The following is a 21,143-nucleotide window of genomic DNA, read 5'->3' as shown; positions in this document are numbered from 1 at the left end:
CATCCAAATCATTCATCCCAATATCAACGTCAGACTACACTTCGGCCACGTACACACTGCAGCTAAATTCGGTTGTCAGTTCACCTTTTAGTGCTTAATCGCGTTCTGTACACACACAGGAGTGACTTACGGGAGTGACATACGGGAGTGACAACCGCATTCTACAACCGTATTAACTCCCGAAAAATACAGGTAGTGACAACCGCATTTACAGAAATTCTATGCAGTATGTACGGAACCGAACTGAACAACTAGTTGTTAATGACGTTTACGTGCACCAGTGTAACGTGTGTCTCTCTTTTATGCTCAGCGAATCTCAGGGAAAGCACAAGCCTATCCAAATGCTTTATGCTGAAAATCGCGATTCATATCTGCTCACTTTAATAACTCCATAAACCCGTTTGCTTTATGAGACAAGCTTAAACAACAAGCCCAAAAAGCTTATAATGAGTACCGCGCGCTGTGTGAAACTGGCTATACAAGCATAAACAAAACACGACGCCTCAGTCGACTGTGTTAGTGTGTTTAGTTAAGTGCTGAAAATAACAAGTGTTTTGTCACTTTAATATTACTTTGGTCACGATAATGGATACCAAACACGAGAGACACTAGAACGTCGCTATTGTTTCCAAGCTGTCAATCATCGCATTTTCGAGAGTGAGTCGTGTTCCGTACACACATGTAACGATAATTTAGGGGATTCACTCCCGCATTTAAATGCGGTTGTCACTTATAAAACTTACAGTGTGTACTTGGCCTTCTTGTATTTTGGGCACACCACAAGGTGTCACTGTGGCCTCAACACTTCGCTCTCGCCTACTCTGAGCTCGATTGCTATGACTGAGGTAAACCTCATTACCCTAAGGACAAAAAAAATGTAAAAATACATAAAAGTAAAAATGAAATGTAGAAATAAAGAAATGTAGAAATGAATAAATGTGGAAATTAACAAATATGGAAATAAATACATAAATAAATAAATGTGGAAATAAATAAAAATCGAAATGAATAAATGTATAAATAAATAAATAAAAGAAAAAATAAACAAATGTGGAAAAAATAATATATACATAAATAAGGAAATAAATGTGTAAATAATTATTTATTTTTGCTTTTCTATGTATGTTTATTTATTTATACTTTTTTACATTTCTTTGTATATTTATTTATGTATTTATTTATTTTTAATTTTGGCAGTCTTGGGATTCCATATTCCAGCTCCACTCATTACGCCCAGATTACATTCAGAGAGGGGGAGCTGGGCTGGTCGTCCAGAGAGGAGGAGCTGTCAGGCTTCACCCGTTGGCTGTCATTGGCAAGATACACATCAATCGAAAATGACTAGTCGTTCACAACATACCGCATAATGTAACACAAGGCATCTAGTATTTGGGTAAAGAAAGGTTTCAGTTCTCTTATGTGCGCGACCCTTGCTGAGTTCAGTTGTACAACCAGAAGACGTTTTAATGTTCTTTTCAGTCGTTTTTAGTGGATCCTGAAATCCACTCTAAAGTGGGAGGAGTCAGGTCAAATTAAAATCCCAAATGGGGGTGACCTCACAACTGTGAAATGCATAGAAAAGGAATTCAATAAGCGGCAGCCCATACAGCACATATACGTTACACGGGGAGTCTTTTGCCATACTGACGCATGCGCATGTGATTTACTCATCCCAAGTACTTGTTTGAAACTACACGGAGAATCTCCACGTTGGAGTCAAGTATGAATGTTATGCACGGTGATATATCCGTTGTTTGTTTTAACTAACAGGGGTGGTCTAAACAGTTTGCCAAGAGGGGTATATTTTTGACCGTTCAGATGCCTTTTGTTTTGGGCCATTTAAGGATTTCCCCCCACAAATTTAAAGTACAAAGTCGTAGTTAAAATGCTGAATATTGCCAGCTGGGACCCACTACACATCACTATGTGGGAGAGTACTTGGACTTGGTTGAGTCTTTGCCTTTCGACCTACAAAGAAACGTGTCTCTTATAAGAGAAATGGACTTCAAATACCAAGGTAACGTTTCACTCTTTTTCCACAATAATACGCCTGTTTGTGTTCATTATACGTGTGTGTTGTTGCAATTGTGGGAATAATGCTGGGCGAAACAACAGCATCCTGAAGTCAGTGATTCGTTTTCATTCACTTGCCATTATTAAGATTACGATGTAGGCTAATGTACATTTGATGTAGGCTACACGTTCGTGCCATAAATCGCAACAATTTCGGTAAAATGGAGACCGGCCTCTTCAGTTTTTTATTTATTTTTTTTTTACTTTGTTGTCGGTCGTTTTGAGTCAGTCCTTGCTCTCATGTTTGCTTTGTCAGATCTTGAGGAATTTGTCATATTCAGCTACAGCTGGTGTCGTCATATTTATACTTACAGAAAAACTAAAGTCTCCAATAGTTAAATCCATTCTGCGATTAAAAAATAAAGGAAAAATAATTTACCAGAAAATCGATTCTTGCTTGCACTTTTTACAGTCACTTGCTACCTATAACGCCTATTCTCGACACACATGTACCCCACTCCCAGCTAACCAAAATACGTGACTGTTACGTAACTGCAACGTAATTTGGTGACCAAACTTTCGTCGTGGCGACGTAACTAGTTACGTTGTGGCAACCGGAAAAGTGAAATTCCCGGATACGTTGCCACAACGTAACTTTGTGACGTTGCCAGTTAGTAACTGCGACGTCGTGGCAACGTTGTGTATCAATAGTTGTGTGCTGGTAATCAGTTGGTAATTTTTATATTTATTTGTTTTTCTATGGGCGGACATGCAGTAGTTTAACCTAATTTATGTCCTCATTTGCCCAAACTAATTTAAAGGCTATTCCAACAGCTGTGAATGATGAATGCAGACCTCAAAATGAATTAAATTCATTTATTGTGAAAAACACACAGAACATGATCAAAACTCTAAATAAAAATAATAAAATAAAACATATAGCCTACAGCGAAACATAAAATAAAAGCATTCAAGACGTTTTGCACTCAGTATTATTAAAAACATATGCTATGCTAGCATAACATTTTGCTAACATATATTTCAGACGATCAAGGAAAGATACCATATAATCACAGAGGTAAAAATATTAACAAAAGTACTTAGTAGACCGTGGGTAATGTTACTTAACCAATCTGACGCAGTTGTTAAACTTTATTGCTATAAAGGCCAATTCACACCGCACCGACAAACGCCAACAAACACCAACAAACGCCAACGAACAAGTTGGCCGTTGGATTTAGAATTCTATGAGAAAAAACTGTCATGTTCACACCGCCCCAACAAACACCGACCAACGAGTGACGTCTGACTGGGAAAATTCTACACAACTACACAAGTAACCATGTTAACAATATTGTCAGGTTAGTTTACTATATTAATAATATAGTATCATATATATTTTCATTGTATTAAAGTATTGAGGCAAAACAAAAATACTAACCTGAAATCCGAAGCGCTGTAGCCATCGATCTGATCATAACCTATTGCGCTGCGGTTGGTATACCGGTTTTTAAACTTTTTTTTTAGCGCGACCCTTTTTATTAACGAGACCCATAAGCATACAACCATGTAGCTAAACAAGTCAAAACGAATTATTAAAAAACGAAACTGAAGGTAAACCTACGTTGCTCTCATGGTGGTTATAACGTTACCTCTCTCTTTCGGTGAAGTGGAGCAGCTGCTCTTGCTGAATGGCACGGATTGCACTATGTACTACTGTACCTTTTGTATATATATTTTAACTGTATTTTATTTTTTATAACGAACAAGCTGCGATGTCACATTTCCAGTACTTTGTTGTGTGTGCGTGAGGCGCGGGCGCGATCAAACAGCTGTCTTTGCAGGGGACTTCCCTCGTCGTCATGGCAACGGTTCGTGAACAGGTCAGATTACGTCAGAGTTGGTTGCCGTCTGTTGGAAAACTGTTCACACCGCGCAGACATTCCACGACCCGACGAACGCCGATTAAACATGTTGAGTCGGGTGAAAACCAACTCCGACCAACGCCAACAACGGCCAACAAACGCCAACAGGGGTATCACACCAAACCAACAAACTCCAACAGACGAGTTTGTTGGCGTTTGTTGGCCGTCGTCGGGGCGGTGTGAATTGGCCTTAAAACTGACGAGAAACACGGAGAAACGTTGACGCTGTCCTCTCCAGCAGCTTGAATGTTTTCCCGGTTGCCATGGCAACTCTAACGGCCACCAGCACTAACGTAAACATAACAATAAAAAAAGGTTTTGTGTCTTTCCAAAGTTAACTTTATACATTTTTATAAAAGCCATTTATTCGTTGTCACCTCGGAAAAATAAATTCTTCTCTCAGAAAAATTAACTTCACTCACTTGTCAACATACTGTGGGCGCGCGCGCACTCCATTTGTGGAGGCGCGCGCTGTATGTCACGTCACTATATAAAAAGCAGTCATCCATATTCTGACTTAAGGGACATTTCAGTCTTGTGTCTGACGTTTAATTACACATTTTAAATGGCAAATTCTGTTAATAATAACATATAAAGAAGGTGTAAATGATGGTGGTAATGAAATTACCAGCACATGACGTTGCTGTTACGTTGCCAGTAAGTCATGGAATGACCATTATATTACCAATAGAGTACGTATCTGCAACGTCCTTGGTTTTCTTATAACGTTAGGAGATCGTACTGACGACGTTGTGATATGGTAATTTGATGGTATACAACGTTGTAGTTACATTACTGGTAACCCAGCAAGCAATTTTATGTCTATTAGACGTCTAATAGCCGTCAAAACATAGCCCGGCCGTCTAGGCTAAAACAAGGCAAAATTTGGGCTGTCAGTGAAAATCTAATAGACGTCTAACCATAACCCAAAAATAGACTAGTCATCAATTAGACGATTATTAGACGACTACATATATATGTCTAATAGACGGTGAATATGGGTCTAGGCTAAAATAAGGCTGAATTTGGGCTGTCAGTGAAAATCTAATAGACGTCTAACCATAACCCAAGAGTAGACTAGTCATCAATTAGACGATTATTAGACGACTACATATGTCTAATAGACGGTGCATATGGGTCTAGGCTAAAATAAGGCTGAATTTGGGCTGTCAGTGAAAATCTAATAGACGTCTAACCATAACCCAAAAATAGACTAGTCATCAATTAGACGATTATTAGACGACTACTTATATATGTCTAATAGACGGTGAATATGGGTCTAGGCTAAAATAAGGCTGAATTTGGGCTGTCAGTGAAAATCTAATAGACGTCTAACCATAACCCAAGAGTAGACTAGTCATCAATTAGACGATTATTAGACGACTACATATGTCTAATAGACTACATATGTCTAATCATGATTACATCTATACATGCAATAGACAACAAAATAATGGCTAAAGGATTCTTTTCACTTAAATATAACAGGTTCTCATAAATGACAATCCGTCCAAACAAATTAAATATAAAAGGTTTTATTTAGAAAAAGAACTCAAGATAATGCACAATGATAAAAAAATAAATAAATTAAATTTTACAAATACAATACAAATAAACATTACAAGAAAATTACAAAGTGTAACATAATAAAAATATAAAACATTGACAAAAAAAAAAAAGTTAAATAAAAAATGTTAACAATATTTTTTGGTTTATAAAACAACCTGATTAATTTTTAGTTCCATAAATTCCATGTTTTATGTAAAGCACTTTGAATTACCTTGAACATTGTTGTTGAAATGTGCTATACAAAATAAACTTGCCTTGCCAAATCAAAAACTCATATTTTTATGCCATAATGATCAAAAGATTAAAAGATATACAAGGCTTCCATAACAAATAATAGTAGGGCGCACAGGTTTCATGTTTACCCCCTTGTATTTAGATAATTACAGAGTTTTAGGGCACAAGGAAACACTACAGTACATGTGCATGTATGTTAATCTAACCACGTTTTACTGTCTGCACTGTTACCCGCTAAAATGTCACGGTTCCTACACATAATGTACATAAATAATAAACACATGTCAAAATGAAAAACACAGATACTTACATGACCAAAAGCAGTAAAGAATTTGCTTTAACATTTGCTGTTGCTTGCCGTCTCCAACGGTTGTAAAATGCGGAAATGTTTATCGCGAGATCTGGCAACAGTGATCGAGAGCTAACGTTCAAGTCTCGCGTTGCCAGTGGTCATGTCTCAGTAGAGCCACAGTTGCCATCTAGCGGTTGAGAATTGTAAATGTTTAAATTAACTTAAAATTAAATACAGTCATATATGTGTGTGTGGTATATAATTATAATTAAATTATGGTTTGGCTATACCCTGATATATATATATATATATATATATATATATATATATATATATATATATATATATATATATATATATATGATATCGTAGAATGTAGGATTGTGTGACAGCAAAAATATGCTGTTTCAAATATATACTTGCATATAAATGTATATTATACTTGCATATTTATGTATAAATGCAAGCATATCAAGAATCCCACAAGCTTTGTGGTCGAAAATAAACACTATTTTGGTTACACTCATTGGTCTGAATCAGGGCTATAGCCAAGCCGTAAAAACTAGACTATAAATTGCCTCGATTTCGCCGGGTGGACTAAAAGCAGACTACACATAGCCTATCCAATTCAGAGCTAAATCGTGACTACATATAGACCATGTCATGAAATGCCACTTAAATCTTGTAGAAATCATTGACATTGCGAACATGATGAGATATCAACCATCTCATGCACTTCCTGTCCAAAAACTACAATAAATCAGGATTGACTATATGGGGGCTACAAATAGCCGGTCTTACTACCCAGCAAGCAATTTTATGTCTATTAGACGTCTAATAGCCGTCAAAACATAGCCCGGCCGTCTAGGCTAAAACCAGGCAAAATTTGGGCTGTCAGTGAAAATCTAATAGACGTCTAACCATAACCCAAAAATAGACTAGTCATCAATTAGACGACTATTAGACGACTACATATATATGTCTAATAGACGGTGAATATGGATCTAGGCTAAAATAAGGCTGAATTTGGGCTGTCAGTGAAAATCTAATAGACGTCTAACCATAACCCAAAAATAGACTAGTCATCAATTAGACGACTATTAGACGACTACATATATATGTCTAATAGACGGTGAATATGGATCTAGGCTAAAATAAGGCTGAATTTGGGCTGTCAGTGAAAATCTAATAGACGTCTAACCATAACCCAAGAGTAGACTAGTCATCAATTAGACGACTATTAGACAACTACATATTTATGTTTAAAAGACGGTTAATACAGGTCTAGGTTAAAATAAGGCAAAATTGGGGCTGTCAGTGAAAATCTAATAGACGTCTATCTATAACCTAAAAATAGACTAGTCATCAATTACACTACTAATGAATGATTACATCTATACATGCAATAGACAACTAAATAATGGCTAAAGGATTCTTTTCACTTAAATATAACAGGTTCTCATAAATGACAATCCGTCCAAACAAATTAAATATAAAAGGTTTTATTTAGAAAAAGAACTCAAGATAATGCACAATGATAAAAAAAATTAAATTTTACAAATACAATACAAATAAACATTAAAAGAAAATTACAACGTGTAACAATAAAAATATATTGACAAAAAAAAATAACATTGACAAAAAAAAAAGTTAAATAAAAAATGTTAACAATATTTTTTGGTTTATAAAACAACCTGATTAATTTTCAGTTCCATAAATTCCATGTTTTATGAAAAGCACTCTGAATTACCTTGAACATTGTTGTTGAAATGTGCTATACAAAATAAACTTGCCTTGCCAAATCAAAAACTCATATTTTTATTTCATAATGATCAAAAGATTAAAAGATATACAAGGCTTCCATAACAAATAATAGTAGGGCGCACAGGTTTCATGTTTACCCCCTTGTATTTAGATAATTACAGAGTTTTAGGGCACAAGGAAACACTACAGTACATGTGCATGTATGTTAATCTAACCACGTTTTACTCTGAGTCTGCACTGTTACCCGCTAAAATGTCACGGTTCCTACACATAATGTACATAAATAATAAACACATGTCAAAATGAAAAACACAGATACTTACAAGACCAAAAGCAGGAAAGAATTTGCTTTAACATTTGCTGTTGCTTGCTCTCCGTCTCCAACAGTTGTAAAATGCGGAAATGTTTATCGCGAGATCTGGCAACAGTGATCGAGAGTCAACGTTCAAGTCTCGCGTTGCCAGTGGTCATGTCTCAGTAGAGCCACAGTTGCCATCTAGCGGTTGAGAATTGTAAATTTTTATTTAACTTAAAATTAAATACAGTCATATATGTGTGTGGTATATAATTATAATTAATATATGGCTTGGCTATACCCTGATATATATATGATATCGTAGAATGTAGGATTGTGTGACAGCAAAAATATGCTGTTTCAAATATATACTTGCATATAAATGTATATACTTGCATATAAATGTATAAATGCAAGTATATCAAGAATCCCACAAGCTTTGTGGTCGAAAATGACTTAACACTATTTTGGTTACACTCATTGCTGGTCTGAATCAGGGCTATAGCCAAGCCGTAAAAACTAGACTATAAATTGCCTCGATTTCGCTGGGTGGACTAAAAGCAGACTACACATAGCCTATCCAATTCAGAGCTAAATCGTGACTACATATAGACCATGTCATGAAATGCCACTTAAATCTTGTAGAAATCATTGACATTGCGAACATGATGAGATATCAACCATCTCAAGCACTTCCTGTCCAAAAACTACAATAAATCAGGATTGACTATAGGTGGGCTACAAATAGCCGGTCTGACTATGAGCTAAATCGTGGCTACGCACAGCCTACACAATATAACATGTCATAGATGTGAAACCAAACACCTTGTAATCACTGTTGACTTCACTTACATGATGCAATAACATACAACTCGCAAGTTATTTTGGCAAAAACGACATGTAACCAAATGAAAGATTGTTTTGGCTAAAAGTGGGTTACACATAGCCGGACTATATCGGGTCTATAGTTAACCGAGACGGTGAAATGACGGCTATTGCTTGCTGGGTACGAACTAAATCGTGGCTACGCACAGCCTACACAATATAACATGTCAAAGATGTGAAACCAAACACCTTGTAATCACTGTTGACTTCACTTACATGATGCAATATCATACAACTCGCAAGTTATTTTGGCAAAAACGACATGTAACCAAATGAAAGATTATTTTGGCTAAAAGTGGGTTACACATAGCCGGACTATATCGGGTCTATAGTTAACCGAGACGGTGAAATGACGGCTATTGCTTGCTGGGAAGTCATGGAATGACCATTATATTACGAATAGAGTACGTATCTGGAACGTCCTTGGTAATCTTATAACGTTAGGAGATCGTACTGACGACGTTGTGATATGGTAATTTGATGGTAATAATATTACTGGTATACAACGTTGTAGTTACGTTACTGGTAAATCATGGAATGACCATTATATTACCAATAGAGTACGTATCTGCATCGTCATTGGTTTTCTTATAACGTTAGGAGAACGTACTGAAGACGTTGTGATATGGTAATTTGATGGTAATAATATTACGGGCATACAACGTTGTAGTTACGTTACTAGTAAGTCATGGAATGACCATTATATTACGAATAGAGTACGTATCTGGAACGTCCTTGGTAATCTTATAACGTTAGGAGATCGTACTGACGACGTTGTGAGATGGTAATCTGAAGGTAATGAAATTACTGGCATGCGACGTCGCAGTTACGTTGTCAGTTAGTAAGTCATTAAATTACCAAAAAGTACGAATACATTACGTAACTGTTACGTCGTGTGTTAGCTGGGATGTCGGCTGTATTGTCAGATGCTCTTGTGTTTTAAAACAAATTTCGGGGGTCATACTCCTTTCATAGTCGCTGGGAGTATTTCGTGCATGTGTTCATTTGGATGTTGTCAGATGAAGTGCGTAGCTCGTTGGGTAGAAATGCGCGTGTAACACTGTTTTTTATTACAGTAGCCAGCATACTCCACCTCCTTTGCTTTTGGATTGGATTTAACCCAACAAACATGAGACGTTGTGCCAAAGCAAAATGATTTAGGTAGAAAAACTTATATCATACATGTTGATGAACTACCAACATATAAAACCATGTGATGATGCAGCTGAAGATTAGCCTGAATTGCTTAGAGAGATAGTTTTTTTCTAAAATGTAGTGGTGGGGTAAAGTGAGACAAATGCTTTGGGGTAAAGTGAGACATGAGGCACAAGTTAAATTTAGTCTTAAAAATATTTTAATGTAATATTACATTACATATGTTTTATTTTTAATGTCATAAACATTGTAGAAAAACCATCATGCCAAGGCAAAACACCAGGAAGACAACCTCTGGGGCAAAAAAAAACCCTCGAGGAGAATGATGTGGCACATGTTGTGGTAAAGAAGCTGCCTCAACCTAAAAGGCCTGGAGGAACCACACAGAGAGAGCAACTCCTCATCTTTCTCTGTAACCTTCAGGGCTGGAATGTAGAGTAGGCCTAGTTGTAGAGTATGACAGTAGGCTGATGTTCTAATACGGTGGACTAGTCTGTGTTCTGAGTCCCAGGCTGTTCTACGTTTTGATTGTGCTTTGCTCTGACCTCCAGACACTAGCTGGCTCTAAGGGTGCGTTCACACTTGTAGTTCGTTTCGTTTGGTTATATTTGGTCCGGACCAAAGAAGAAGAAAAAACATTTAGTCCTGGTCCAATTAGCGTTCAGATTGAAAATTTTATCACCGAACCAAAAGATACCGAACCTTGAGGCATAGGGATACATAGGATGTGATTGGTCAGATTTTATGACGTATTGCCTATTTTGAGACGAAACTTAACAAAAATCCCAAACAATGCAGTGTGCTGAGGTAAATGCGCTGTTGTGTGTGCGTAGCAGCGCGGAGCCTGCGTGTGATGGTATTTTGGCCAGCTGGGAACTCGTGAAGAGCTTATAAAATGTGTAAAGTAGTCAAAACAGTGGCAGGAATCCATCCATCACACACACAAACGAGACGTGCGTCTGATGCCTGTGATGGGCAAACTCGCGACTATGACAAGAAAAACTGACATGCGTGAGGATTCTGTCCTTTTTAGGGTCTCTTTTTAGGGCAGCGTTCACATATGTTCAAATAAACCGCACTAACTGAGCAATCGCACCAGGGTTCGTTTTAATCGAACCAAACAAGACAAGTGTGAACGCACCCTAAGGGTCCTGTGTTCTGACCCCCAGACTGTGTTCTAATCTTACTGGTTCTATCTGTCATTTGAATGTTAATTAAAATATTTTGAATTATATTATGTTATATTTGATTTTGTTCAGAGTTACTTTCAAGTGTTTAGAAAAAAAATGTGCTTAATTGACCAATCCCCATGATTCTATTACTAGTCCGACATTAGTTCTGGAATGTGTGGTTGTCAAGCTAGCTGTCAGGATTCGAACTGTTACAACATGTGTTGTTATGTTAGTTTCAGAGTGGAAAAAGTAAGTGGATCAGTTACCCCCTTGATTTCTCTGGTCTGTCTCAGTTTACCCCTAAACTGGGGTAAAGTGAGACACAAGATGACTTTTTTAAAAACAATCATATTTTCACTGACCTTCGTCCTGAATACATTCTGATAATTTCTATGGCTAGGAAACATCCGGAATTAATGGGAAATGTGTAAATTTTACTGATATATCATTTTAGCTCACTTAGAGGGGAGCAAATGTAAAAAGTGTCTCACTTTACCCCACTCTCCCCTACGTCTACACGACGCGCAAATCCGGTGCGGTATCCGGACGTCTTTTTACGACGTCTCTCGGACGTAGATATTAAGTTCAATATTTACGTCCAGATTGGAGGTTTATTGGACGTCAGTGGACGTGCAAGACTGGTACAGAAACTTGGCAGTATAACGTTGTGACACACTCTACATTATATTATTATAAGTATATTATGCAATATTATTATAATATCATAGTATATTACATAGCCTAACATTATATAATATTAAGCTGACTTCATTGATTTACATTCAATACTGCTGTCATATTCTCATTTCATGTATAACTTGTACATACAAGTTAACACTTGATTCAATCCACTAAAAAACTTTTTTTTAACCCCAAGTGCTGAGTTACACGTATTGGGTCACTGTGTTGAATTATTTTCTAATATTGTTTTATAGGTACATTGGGTTATTTCAGCTACCAGTAACATATCAGCCTGCCAGAGTTTTTTGGGTGGCACAAAATCAGCGGCTTATAATTATTTAAAGATTTTAAGTTATATGTTTTAATTCTATATGTATTTATTTATGTAAATGCTGCATGACTTTGGCGTGATTTAATGCGCGTTAAGCGGAGCACGGAGTTGCCATGGAAACGGGGAAACAACAACGGACAAGCAAGCAGCAAAAACTCCTCCGTCTCTCGCTGTTGTTTTCACTGCTTTCAGGTGAGTTTAGTCCATAAAATCACACAAATAATACATACAGCTGTTCCTGACACTTTTCTTACCTGTAATTGATACGCTTCTGTTGAATATTTTCTTTTTATAGAAATGGTTTAACATTAGTGTCTTCGAAAAAAGTCCGTTAGCATCTCAACCATTTTCAGAGAAGGTATGCTAAAGCTATCGATTGAGCTCTTGTTTATTAATATTCGGCCTTTATATCACATCTTATGTGTAGATTAGATGTTTTGAAAGTTTTGTTAAGGTTTTGCTGGTAATTTGTCAATGGGTGATTGGAAGTATGCTAATTTATATGACAAAAGAATGCGCTGTACTCTATACTGTTAATCGGTGACGTCACTTAGATGAAGCGCGAAAAGACTCGTTCAAACATGTTTAATCTCTCATGGTAAACTATTAATACAAATTGTTTTGTGGTTTTAGGAGCGACAGAAAAAAAACCTCTACAACAAAGGGTGATTAAGCTCCACCCTTGCTGCTGACCTGAAGGAAACAGGTGAATTGAGAAAGCTCATTAAATAACTTCATATGCAATTTTTCACGATATACTTCACCTGTATCACCATGTATATGTGCTTTTTTCAATTATATATTTCTATGTATTAGTTTTAAGAAGGCTGTGACATCCAAATGTAAGTGACACTGTATGAGCAATACTAAGTAAGTTAACCTAAAAAAAATAATCTTTTTTTTTAAATATATTCTGTATATTCTTCTTTCTCTTTTCTGCATTTCACATATGCTCAAGCTTGTTTACAGTGCCAGGCAAAAGTTTGGGAAACAAAAATTAACAAAATAACAGGGATTATACAAAATGCATGTTATTCTTATTTAGTACTGTCCAGAGTAAGATATTTTACACAAAATGTTTACATTTAGTCCACAAGACAAAAGAAAATTGCTGAATTTATTAAAATAACCCCATTCAACCATTGGTTCTCAATACTGTGTGTGGTTATCTGGATGATCCAAGACTGTTTTTTTTTTTGTTTTGTGATGGTTGTTTTTGAGTCTGTTTGTTCTGAGCATTTAAACTGAGCTCTGTTCTTCAGAAAAATCCTCCAGCTCCTGCAGATTCTACAGTTTAAGCATTTTTGGCATATTTGAACCCTTTCCAGCAGTGACTGAATGATTTTGAGATCCGTATTTTCACACTGAGGACAACTGAGGGACTCAAACCTATGACTCAAACACAACTATTAAAAAAGGTTCAAACATTCACTGATGCTCCAGAAGAAAACACGATGCACTAAGAGTCAGGGGGTGAAAACATTTTGAATTTGAAGATCAAGGAATATTGTACTTAATTCTGTGGCAGTACTAAATGAAAAAAGAAAAAACCTCAAAAGAAAAATTTGGACATCATCCCGTTCGTGTTTTCTTTCTGGAGCATCAGAGAATGTTTGAACCTTTTTAATAGTTGTGTTTGAGTCCCTCAATTGTCCTCAGTGTGAAAAAAAAAAAAAAAAAAAAAAGGATCTCAAAATCATACAGTCACTGCTGGAAAGGGTTCAAATTAACAAAAACAGTCGTAGATCGTCCAGGTAACCACACACAGTATTAAGAACCATCAAACAGGTTGCTTGCACAGGAACACACAAACAAAGTTGATTTTTAAACAAGTCTTTACTTAGTAATCCAACAGGAGATAATACAGGAACAGGTAAAACGCAACAACACAAGGAACACACAAGACCGGACACTATGGTGAGGATGGTGACTGCTTATGAAGGGAGTGCTGAAGAGTGGTAATGATGGTGATGGTCTTCAGGTGCGGGTGATTGATGATCGTGTGCAGGTGAGGAACAGGAGGGATGCTGGGAAACGTAATGCCGGTGCAGGTGACTGTGACAGTACAGAGAAGGACGGTCGAACTGGAGGATGAGCCAGGTGGTGGCCCAGTCCCCAGTCAGGATGGTGGACCACAGCGGCAGCACTGGAGGGAGGAGCCATGGTGTTGACAGCTTCAGTGCCACCTTGGGGACGAGCGATTACGGAGGAGGAACCCACGGCGCAGATGGAGGGCTGATGGAGTGGATCGACGGCAATGACCCAGACGACCGCGACAGAGCCGCAGCGACGACCCCCTGAGATGGATGCAGGGATACCGAGGGCAGAGGCGGAGCCTGAGGGAGGGCGGAGCTTGCTGGAGCAGTAGGGGTGGAGGGCCGGAGAGCAAGGGCTCGCCGCTGAATGGGACTGCCGACTCAGACCTGTCCTCAGATGGAAACCCCTCAGGCTATGGGGTCTAGTGATGTCCGGTTCGCGAACGAATCGTTCTTTTTTAACCGGTTCTTTTCAGTGAACCGGTTGAACCAGTTCACCAAATCGGTCTGAATCGTTCCAAACAGTTCGCATATCCAGTTAGCAAACACGAATCCACAAATTACTAAAGTTATTCACTTTTTGACGTGCCTGACACTACCTCTCGAAATAAACCAACATCCTGGAGTTATTCGGTTACTCCAACAGTACACTGACATAACCTGTTATAAAGAGAGAACTGATGATGATGGGCACGAGCAGCAGAGCAGCTGATATGAGTGAGCATGCGCGGCGTACACGAACGAACATACACGGCCTGTCACCGTTCTCGTTCTCGAGTCAAGAACCGGTTGCAACGGTTTTCGGATCATCAGTACACAACCGAGAACCGCTTCTTTCGGACATGTCCGATTTGAGAACCGGTGAGCTGATGATACTGCGCATGCGTTTAACTTTTCAAGAGAACGCAAAGCACGTTGGTCAAGTTTTGTTGAACATCGGACAGTATGATAATATAAAACATACTGGAAATATGTTTATGACTTAATTCAAAATACAATTTTTTTTTGTGCTTTTCCAAATACACCATAGCAGATTGATAGCATATAATACTGTACATAATACTGTACATAATAAACTACATGCCAACATGAACATAATATTTTGTACATAGATCAAACTAATGTTCAGAAATAGTTCTACAAATTTATTTTTCTATATTATTTAAAAAGCAATATAGTGAAAGTTGTGCAGCTGTGCTTTCAAGTTATTTTTTTTAAAGATTGGAAACATTTATTTGTTTCATAAATAATCCATGGACAGTTTATTTAATTTCTAAACAAGGTGATATAAAGATAACTACAGCAAGAGCAAACAAGCGACTCCTTTTGAATCGCTCTCGCGGTTCTCGAATCTCAATCTCGTTCTCGAGTAGAATCAGTTGCAACGGTTTTCGAATCACCAGTACACAACCGAGAACCGCTTCTTTCGGACGTGTCCGATTTGAGAACCAGTGAGCTGATGATACTGCGCATGCGTGATTCAGCGTGTGATCTGAAGCTACAGAACAGTAACATCACAGCACCGGTTAACTAGGACAACTGATGCTATGAGAGGACTCGGATGAGGGGCCAATTCTGGCGAAACGTAAGTTTATTTAATTACAAATAAATCGTAATGTAAGAGGATCATGGTTTCTGCTGAAGACAAATTTATTCACTTTATAACTGTAAAACTTTGTTTGCACATCACTGCCTGTATATGTCATGTGTTTGGATGCTTTAGATGCAAAACTAAATTGTAAGAAACGCTTCAGATTATAATGTTTTAGTTGACTGATGTTATGATTACTGATCACTTTATTTGAATGTGTTAAGTTTTTTTCATCCCGGACCGCAATAGACGACGTCATCACGGATGACGTCATTACGTCGGAGTGTAAAAGAACCGGTGAACTGTTTTTTTCAACCGGTTTATTGAATCGAACTGTCCGAAAGAACCGGTTCGCGGAAAAGAACCGAACTTCCCATCACTAATGGGGTCATGCTCGGCCGCTCCTCCTGATGTGGGCTCTGACGTCACGGCGGAGTCGTTCACTCCATCTGCGGTGGGTCTCTGACTGGGAACTGGGCTGGGCACGTTTCTGGATCGGGGCTGTTTGCTCTCCAGACACTTCAACAAGGTTTCCCTCCAGTTCAAGCCGGTGGTATCTGGGAGGTTGCTGGAGCCGTGGAAGTTTGCCCTGATCCAGAACAAGGTCTTCAGGGTTTCATCCTCCAGGAGGCCGGTTGATGGCAAGGTGAGAAAACGCAGACGAAAAAGACAGGAAATTGTGGCTCTCCTGTGCCACGGTGATGAATTTTTCCCATTCATCCATTTGGGAGGTCCGGTCTTCTGTAACGGGTTGCTTGCGCAGGAACACACGACGAAGAAAATGATTTTTAAACAAGTCTTTACTTAGTAATCCAACAGGAGATAATACAGGAACAGGTAAAACACAACACAAGGAACATACGAGACCAGACACTGTGGTGAGAATGGTGACTGCTTATGAAGGGAGTGCTGATGAGTGGTAATGATGGTGGAATCAGGTGCAGGTGATTGATGATCATGTGCAGGTGAGGAACAGGAGGGATGCTGGGAAACGTAGTGCCGGTGCTGGTGACTGTGACAAACCAAGGGTTCCCAAACTTTTGAATCAGGTTATTTTAATAAATTCAGCAATTTTTTTGTCTTGTGGACTATATGTAAATATCTTTGATCTCTCTTATTTTGTTAAAATTATTCACATTTTCAAAGATTCTGCAAGGGGTTCCCAAACTTTCGCATGGTACTGTATTTCTAACAAACCTAACATTATATAATAATATTGTTGACAAATCACTTATGTTCCTAGATTCTTCCATGCTGATGCCAGCAGAGTTGAATGGACCTCCTGTCAGATAACATCTCAAAGTTATGAACAATATGGCTAGTAAGTAAAATCTCAAACTTACACTGTCATTCTGTGTCAAATCAATTAGAGGTCCCCAGCTCAAAATTTTGATTTTGTTAATTTTTTTATTGTGGAAAGACAAATATAAATAGTGATGAAAATAAGCAATAAGGTACTCGAGGCTGTGCTGTATCATGACTAAGTCACAGCTGAAGGGCATTTGTTAGGCACGCCGTGAAGTAAAGTAACCCCTTCAACCGTGACTTATTCATGATACAGCACTAGCCTTGAGCAATGTTCCCTCTAAGCTGCGCGCGTGCGCGGCCGCGCACTTCTGAAGTCGCGGCCGCACAGAAGAAATAATTGCCGCGCAGAGAACAGACATGAAAATGATTGTAGTAGTTTAAATGAGAAATAATTGCAGTGCTCTGGACAACCGCTATAGAGTTATTGTCTTAAGCATGTAGATTTAAATGTAAAGCAACATTTCGGGCTTAAAAGGGCTGCAGTTGGCGAAAAGAAACTGTCAATTCACATTGAATCCGCCCATTTTGGTCGCATTTGGGCGAGTTGATAGAGTGTGATTGGTTTTTGAATATTACATGGGCGGATCTCCGTTTTTGATGCTTAGCTGTGATTTGCCGTTTTCAGTAAACAGGGATTGGTGTTTACCTGCCAGTGTAGCCAGATTTCATACTGAATGTTCAACGTCGAGTTTAATATAATAATCTTTAAAGCACAATTTAGGATATTTTTAATGAAACCCAAGAGGTTTTTGTTCCTCTTTTAAAAGTCTAGTAACTAAACCTTAGAAAATCCAAATGGTCATAAAGGTACTTAAAAATAAATCCATATGATTTATCCAAGTCTTGTAAAGATACGATTGCTTTATATGATAGTCTTTTGTTTACTTAGGCTACATTTTTTTATTTTTACGATGCCTCTGAGCTTTTTGAAAAGTCTTTTGGGTGATGTTGATTGATAACAGATGATGACGAGAATTTTTCATGTTTGGTTGAACTATCCCTGAACTTGAGATATATATTGAGATATATATTGAAATATATATATATATATATATATATATATATATATATATATATATATATATATATATACATATATATATATTAGTTTTTAGCTAATAAGCTTTTGCAACATTATAAATGTCTATACTGTCACTTTTGATCAATTTAATGCATCCTTGCTGAATGAAAGTATTCATATCTTCTTTCCAAAAATTTCTTTCCAAAAAACAAACAAACAACCTACTTACTGACCCCAAACCTTTGAATGGTAGTGATAAGGTTACAAAAAACTTTCAGCATATCAGAATGATTTCTGAAGGATCATGTGACACTGAAGACTGGAGATATGATGCTGAAAATTCAGCTTTGCCAACACAGAAATAAAATGTGTTTTAAAATATATTCAAATAGAAAACTGTTATTAAAAATATTCACAATATTACTGTTTTTGCTGTATTTTGGATCAAATAAATGAAGCCTTGGTGAGCAGAAGAGACTCCTTTTAAAAACATTAAAAAAATCTTACCATTCAAAAACACCTGGGGCCGTATTCACAAAACATCTTAAGGCTAAAAGTAGCTCCTAACTTGCCGATTTAGGAGAAACTCTTAAAAATAATGGGCGTGTCAGTCCTAATTTTAGGAGTCCTAAATTTTTGCTCTAAGAGTATTTCACAAAGCATTTTAGCACTAAAACTAGCTCCTAAATCTGTGAAATTTAGAAGTAGTCAAGAGGACTCCTAAGTCACTATGACCAAATCACAAACAGTCCTAATCCACCCAAAGACACTGTACACCATTGAGGCAATAGCAATAGAGCCTTGGGTGCTGAACCTTTTCTTCATAAATGCAATACATTTTGATTTATAGATTTGAATCTACGATGAGACGGCAAAAAAAAAAACTTATACAAACAAATAAATATTGTCTGATTATCTGTGGCAATAGTTTTCATGAGTTCATACTTACAAATGATTGAATAGAGTAAAAAAAATAATATATATATATAATTTGTCACTTGAATTCTGCATTCCCTTGAGATGAAGACATCCAAGAGGTGGACAATTAACTGTATATACTAGTTTAATTAGTGACACTTAGCCTACATTTTAAAACCTTTATGGCAACAATATGGCAACATTTTATTTTGACTATGGCAAAATTTTTATTAAAAAATATTTATTTGAATAATGCAACATTTGTATTTTAAAACCTTTATTTTAATTTGGAAACATGACACCTCATTGTACAATATTTCTATGATTAAATTGCTGACTCCTCCCCCATCAGCCAATCACTGTGTGTTTACTCCATAGCAACGAGGTCAACCCCACCCTTACTCTTAGCTTAAGACTTCAGTCTTCCTTAGTAAAAGTTTGTCTCAGCAGCTTTGTGAATAGGTTTTAAGAGAAAACTCTTTTACTGCTATTTAGGAGAACTCTTAGTGGTAAGATAAAATGTTTCGTGAATACGGCCCCTGATTTTTAATATTCTTAAGGTGTGGTCACATTTACCGTTGTTTGTCAAATATTCTCTCTTTATTTGCAGCGCTGACCAACAGAAAGCTGCTTGGTTTGAAAGAGGCTTCTGTGTGAGCTGTGCTTCATACATCACTGCACTATTTACAATAATAGACAATGGACCATTTTTGCCTGTGAAGTTTCACTAATGTGACCACACCTTCAGAATAGTAAATATAAATTTGAATATTAAAATGTATTCACAATAAATATTTTGTATAATTCCAGAGCTCCTCAAAGAGTTAGATGAGGCCTATGAGAAACATGGCCTGGAAGAAGACCCTATCCAGCAAAGGCGTTTGCTGCACTTTATCCAAAGAGCCCTTATCCGAAGTCAGGAGCTGGGCGATGAGAAGATCCAACTCGCTAGTCAGATAGTGGAGATGGTGGAGAATCGTATCCGGCAAGTGGAGAATCTTTCTGAGCTTCTGGAAGCCCGACATGAATCCCATGAAAGTGTGACAGCTACTACCACATCTTCCAAACAAAGAGAGGAATCCCTTGGTTCCATAGATAGGCTTTCTGGGGCTAACAAACGCTCCAGACGTCAGAAAAACAATAATGAAATTCAGGAGAACATTGCCACAGTTCACCATGATGAAGGGATCACTGATGGCATTGCCAGGGAGAAGCGGAACAAAACCTCAAAGAAGAAAAAACGGTCCAAAGCCAAAGCTGACAGAGAGCCTTCACCTACAGCTTTACCTATTGATCCGAATGAGCCTACTTACTGCTTGTGTGAGCAGGTGTCATTTGGAGAGATGATTGGTTGTGATAATGATGAATGTCCAATTGAATGGTTCCATTTTTCATGTGTTGGGCTTAATCACAAACCCAAAGGAAAGTGGTACTGTCCAAAATGTAGGGGAGACACAGAGAAAACCATGGACAAGGCCTTGGAAAAAGCAAAAAAGGAGAGGCTATATAATAGGTAACCCATAATGGCTGACCTCATAATAACTGATCATATTTATACTTTTTCTGTTTCATCTGGAGACACCTATCAGATGATCGCTTAGGAAGTATCGTCCAAGTGGTTGAAATCCTTTTTTTTTTTTTTTTTCCAAAAAGCATTTAAGTAAAATATAGATTTTTCATTTGAAAACTGAATAAGTCTAGTCATGTGGTAGGTTGTATTGGTTTTGTGAATAACCACTCTTTGTTACTCGCATGCAGCATGTGGCTAATGTATGAGAAGAGAGTTATAAAAAGCTTTCACATACAATAAACATCTTTGAATAATTTACTACTTCCTGCTCTTTAAACATTGCAAAATATCCCTATTATGCCTTACTCTTCATTCTCTTTCAGTGTATTTACAGTTATCTTTCTTTTGTTGATTTTTTTTTTTTTTTTTTTTTTTTTTTTTTT

At 37.4% G+C, this 21,143-nt stretch overlaps 1 protein-coding gene across 1 annotated transcript; it reads left to right on the top strand.

Annotated features, from left to right (window-relative positions):
- Window positions 1–1,311: 1,311 nt before the first annotated feature.
- LOC125272312 (inhibitor of growth protein 1-like) lies at window positions 1,312–21,014 on the top strand. Its single transcript, XM_048197080.1, is given in 3 exon segments — window positions 1,312–1,919; window positions 1,922–2,017; window positions 20,001–21,014. Coding segments are annotated over 3 exon segments (837 nt in total). The 5' UTR covers window positions 1,312–1,885; the 3' UTR covers window positions 20,708–21,014.
- The last annotated feature ends 129 nt before the right edge of the window (window positions 21,015–21,143 follow it).

The sequence above is a fragment of the Megalobrama amblycephala genome, linkage group LG7 (assembly GCF_018812025.1).
Source record: "Megalobrama amblycephala isolate DHTTF-2021 linkage group LG7, ASM1881202v1, whole genome shotgun sequence".
Taxonomy (NCBI): domain Eukaryota; kingdom Metazoa; phylum Chordata; class Actinopteri; order Cypriniformes; family Xenocyprididae; genus Megalobrama; species Megalobrama amblycephala.
This window is presented reverse-complemented; position numbering and strand designations above follow the sequence as displayed.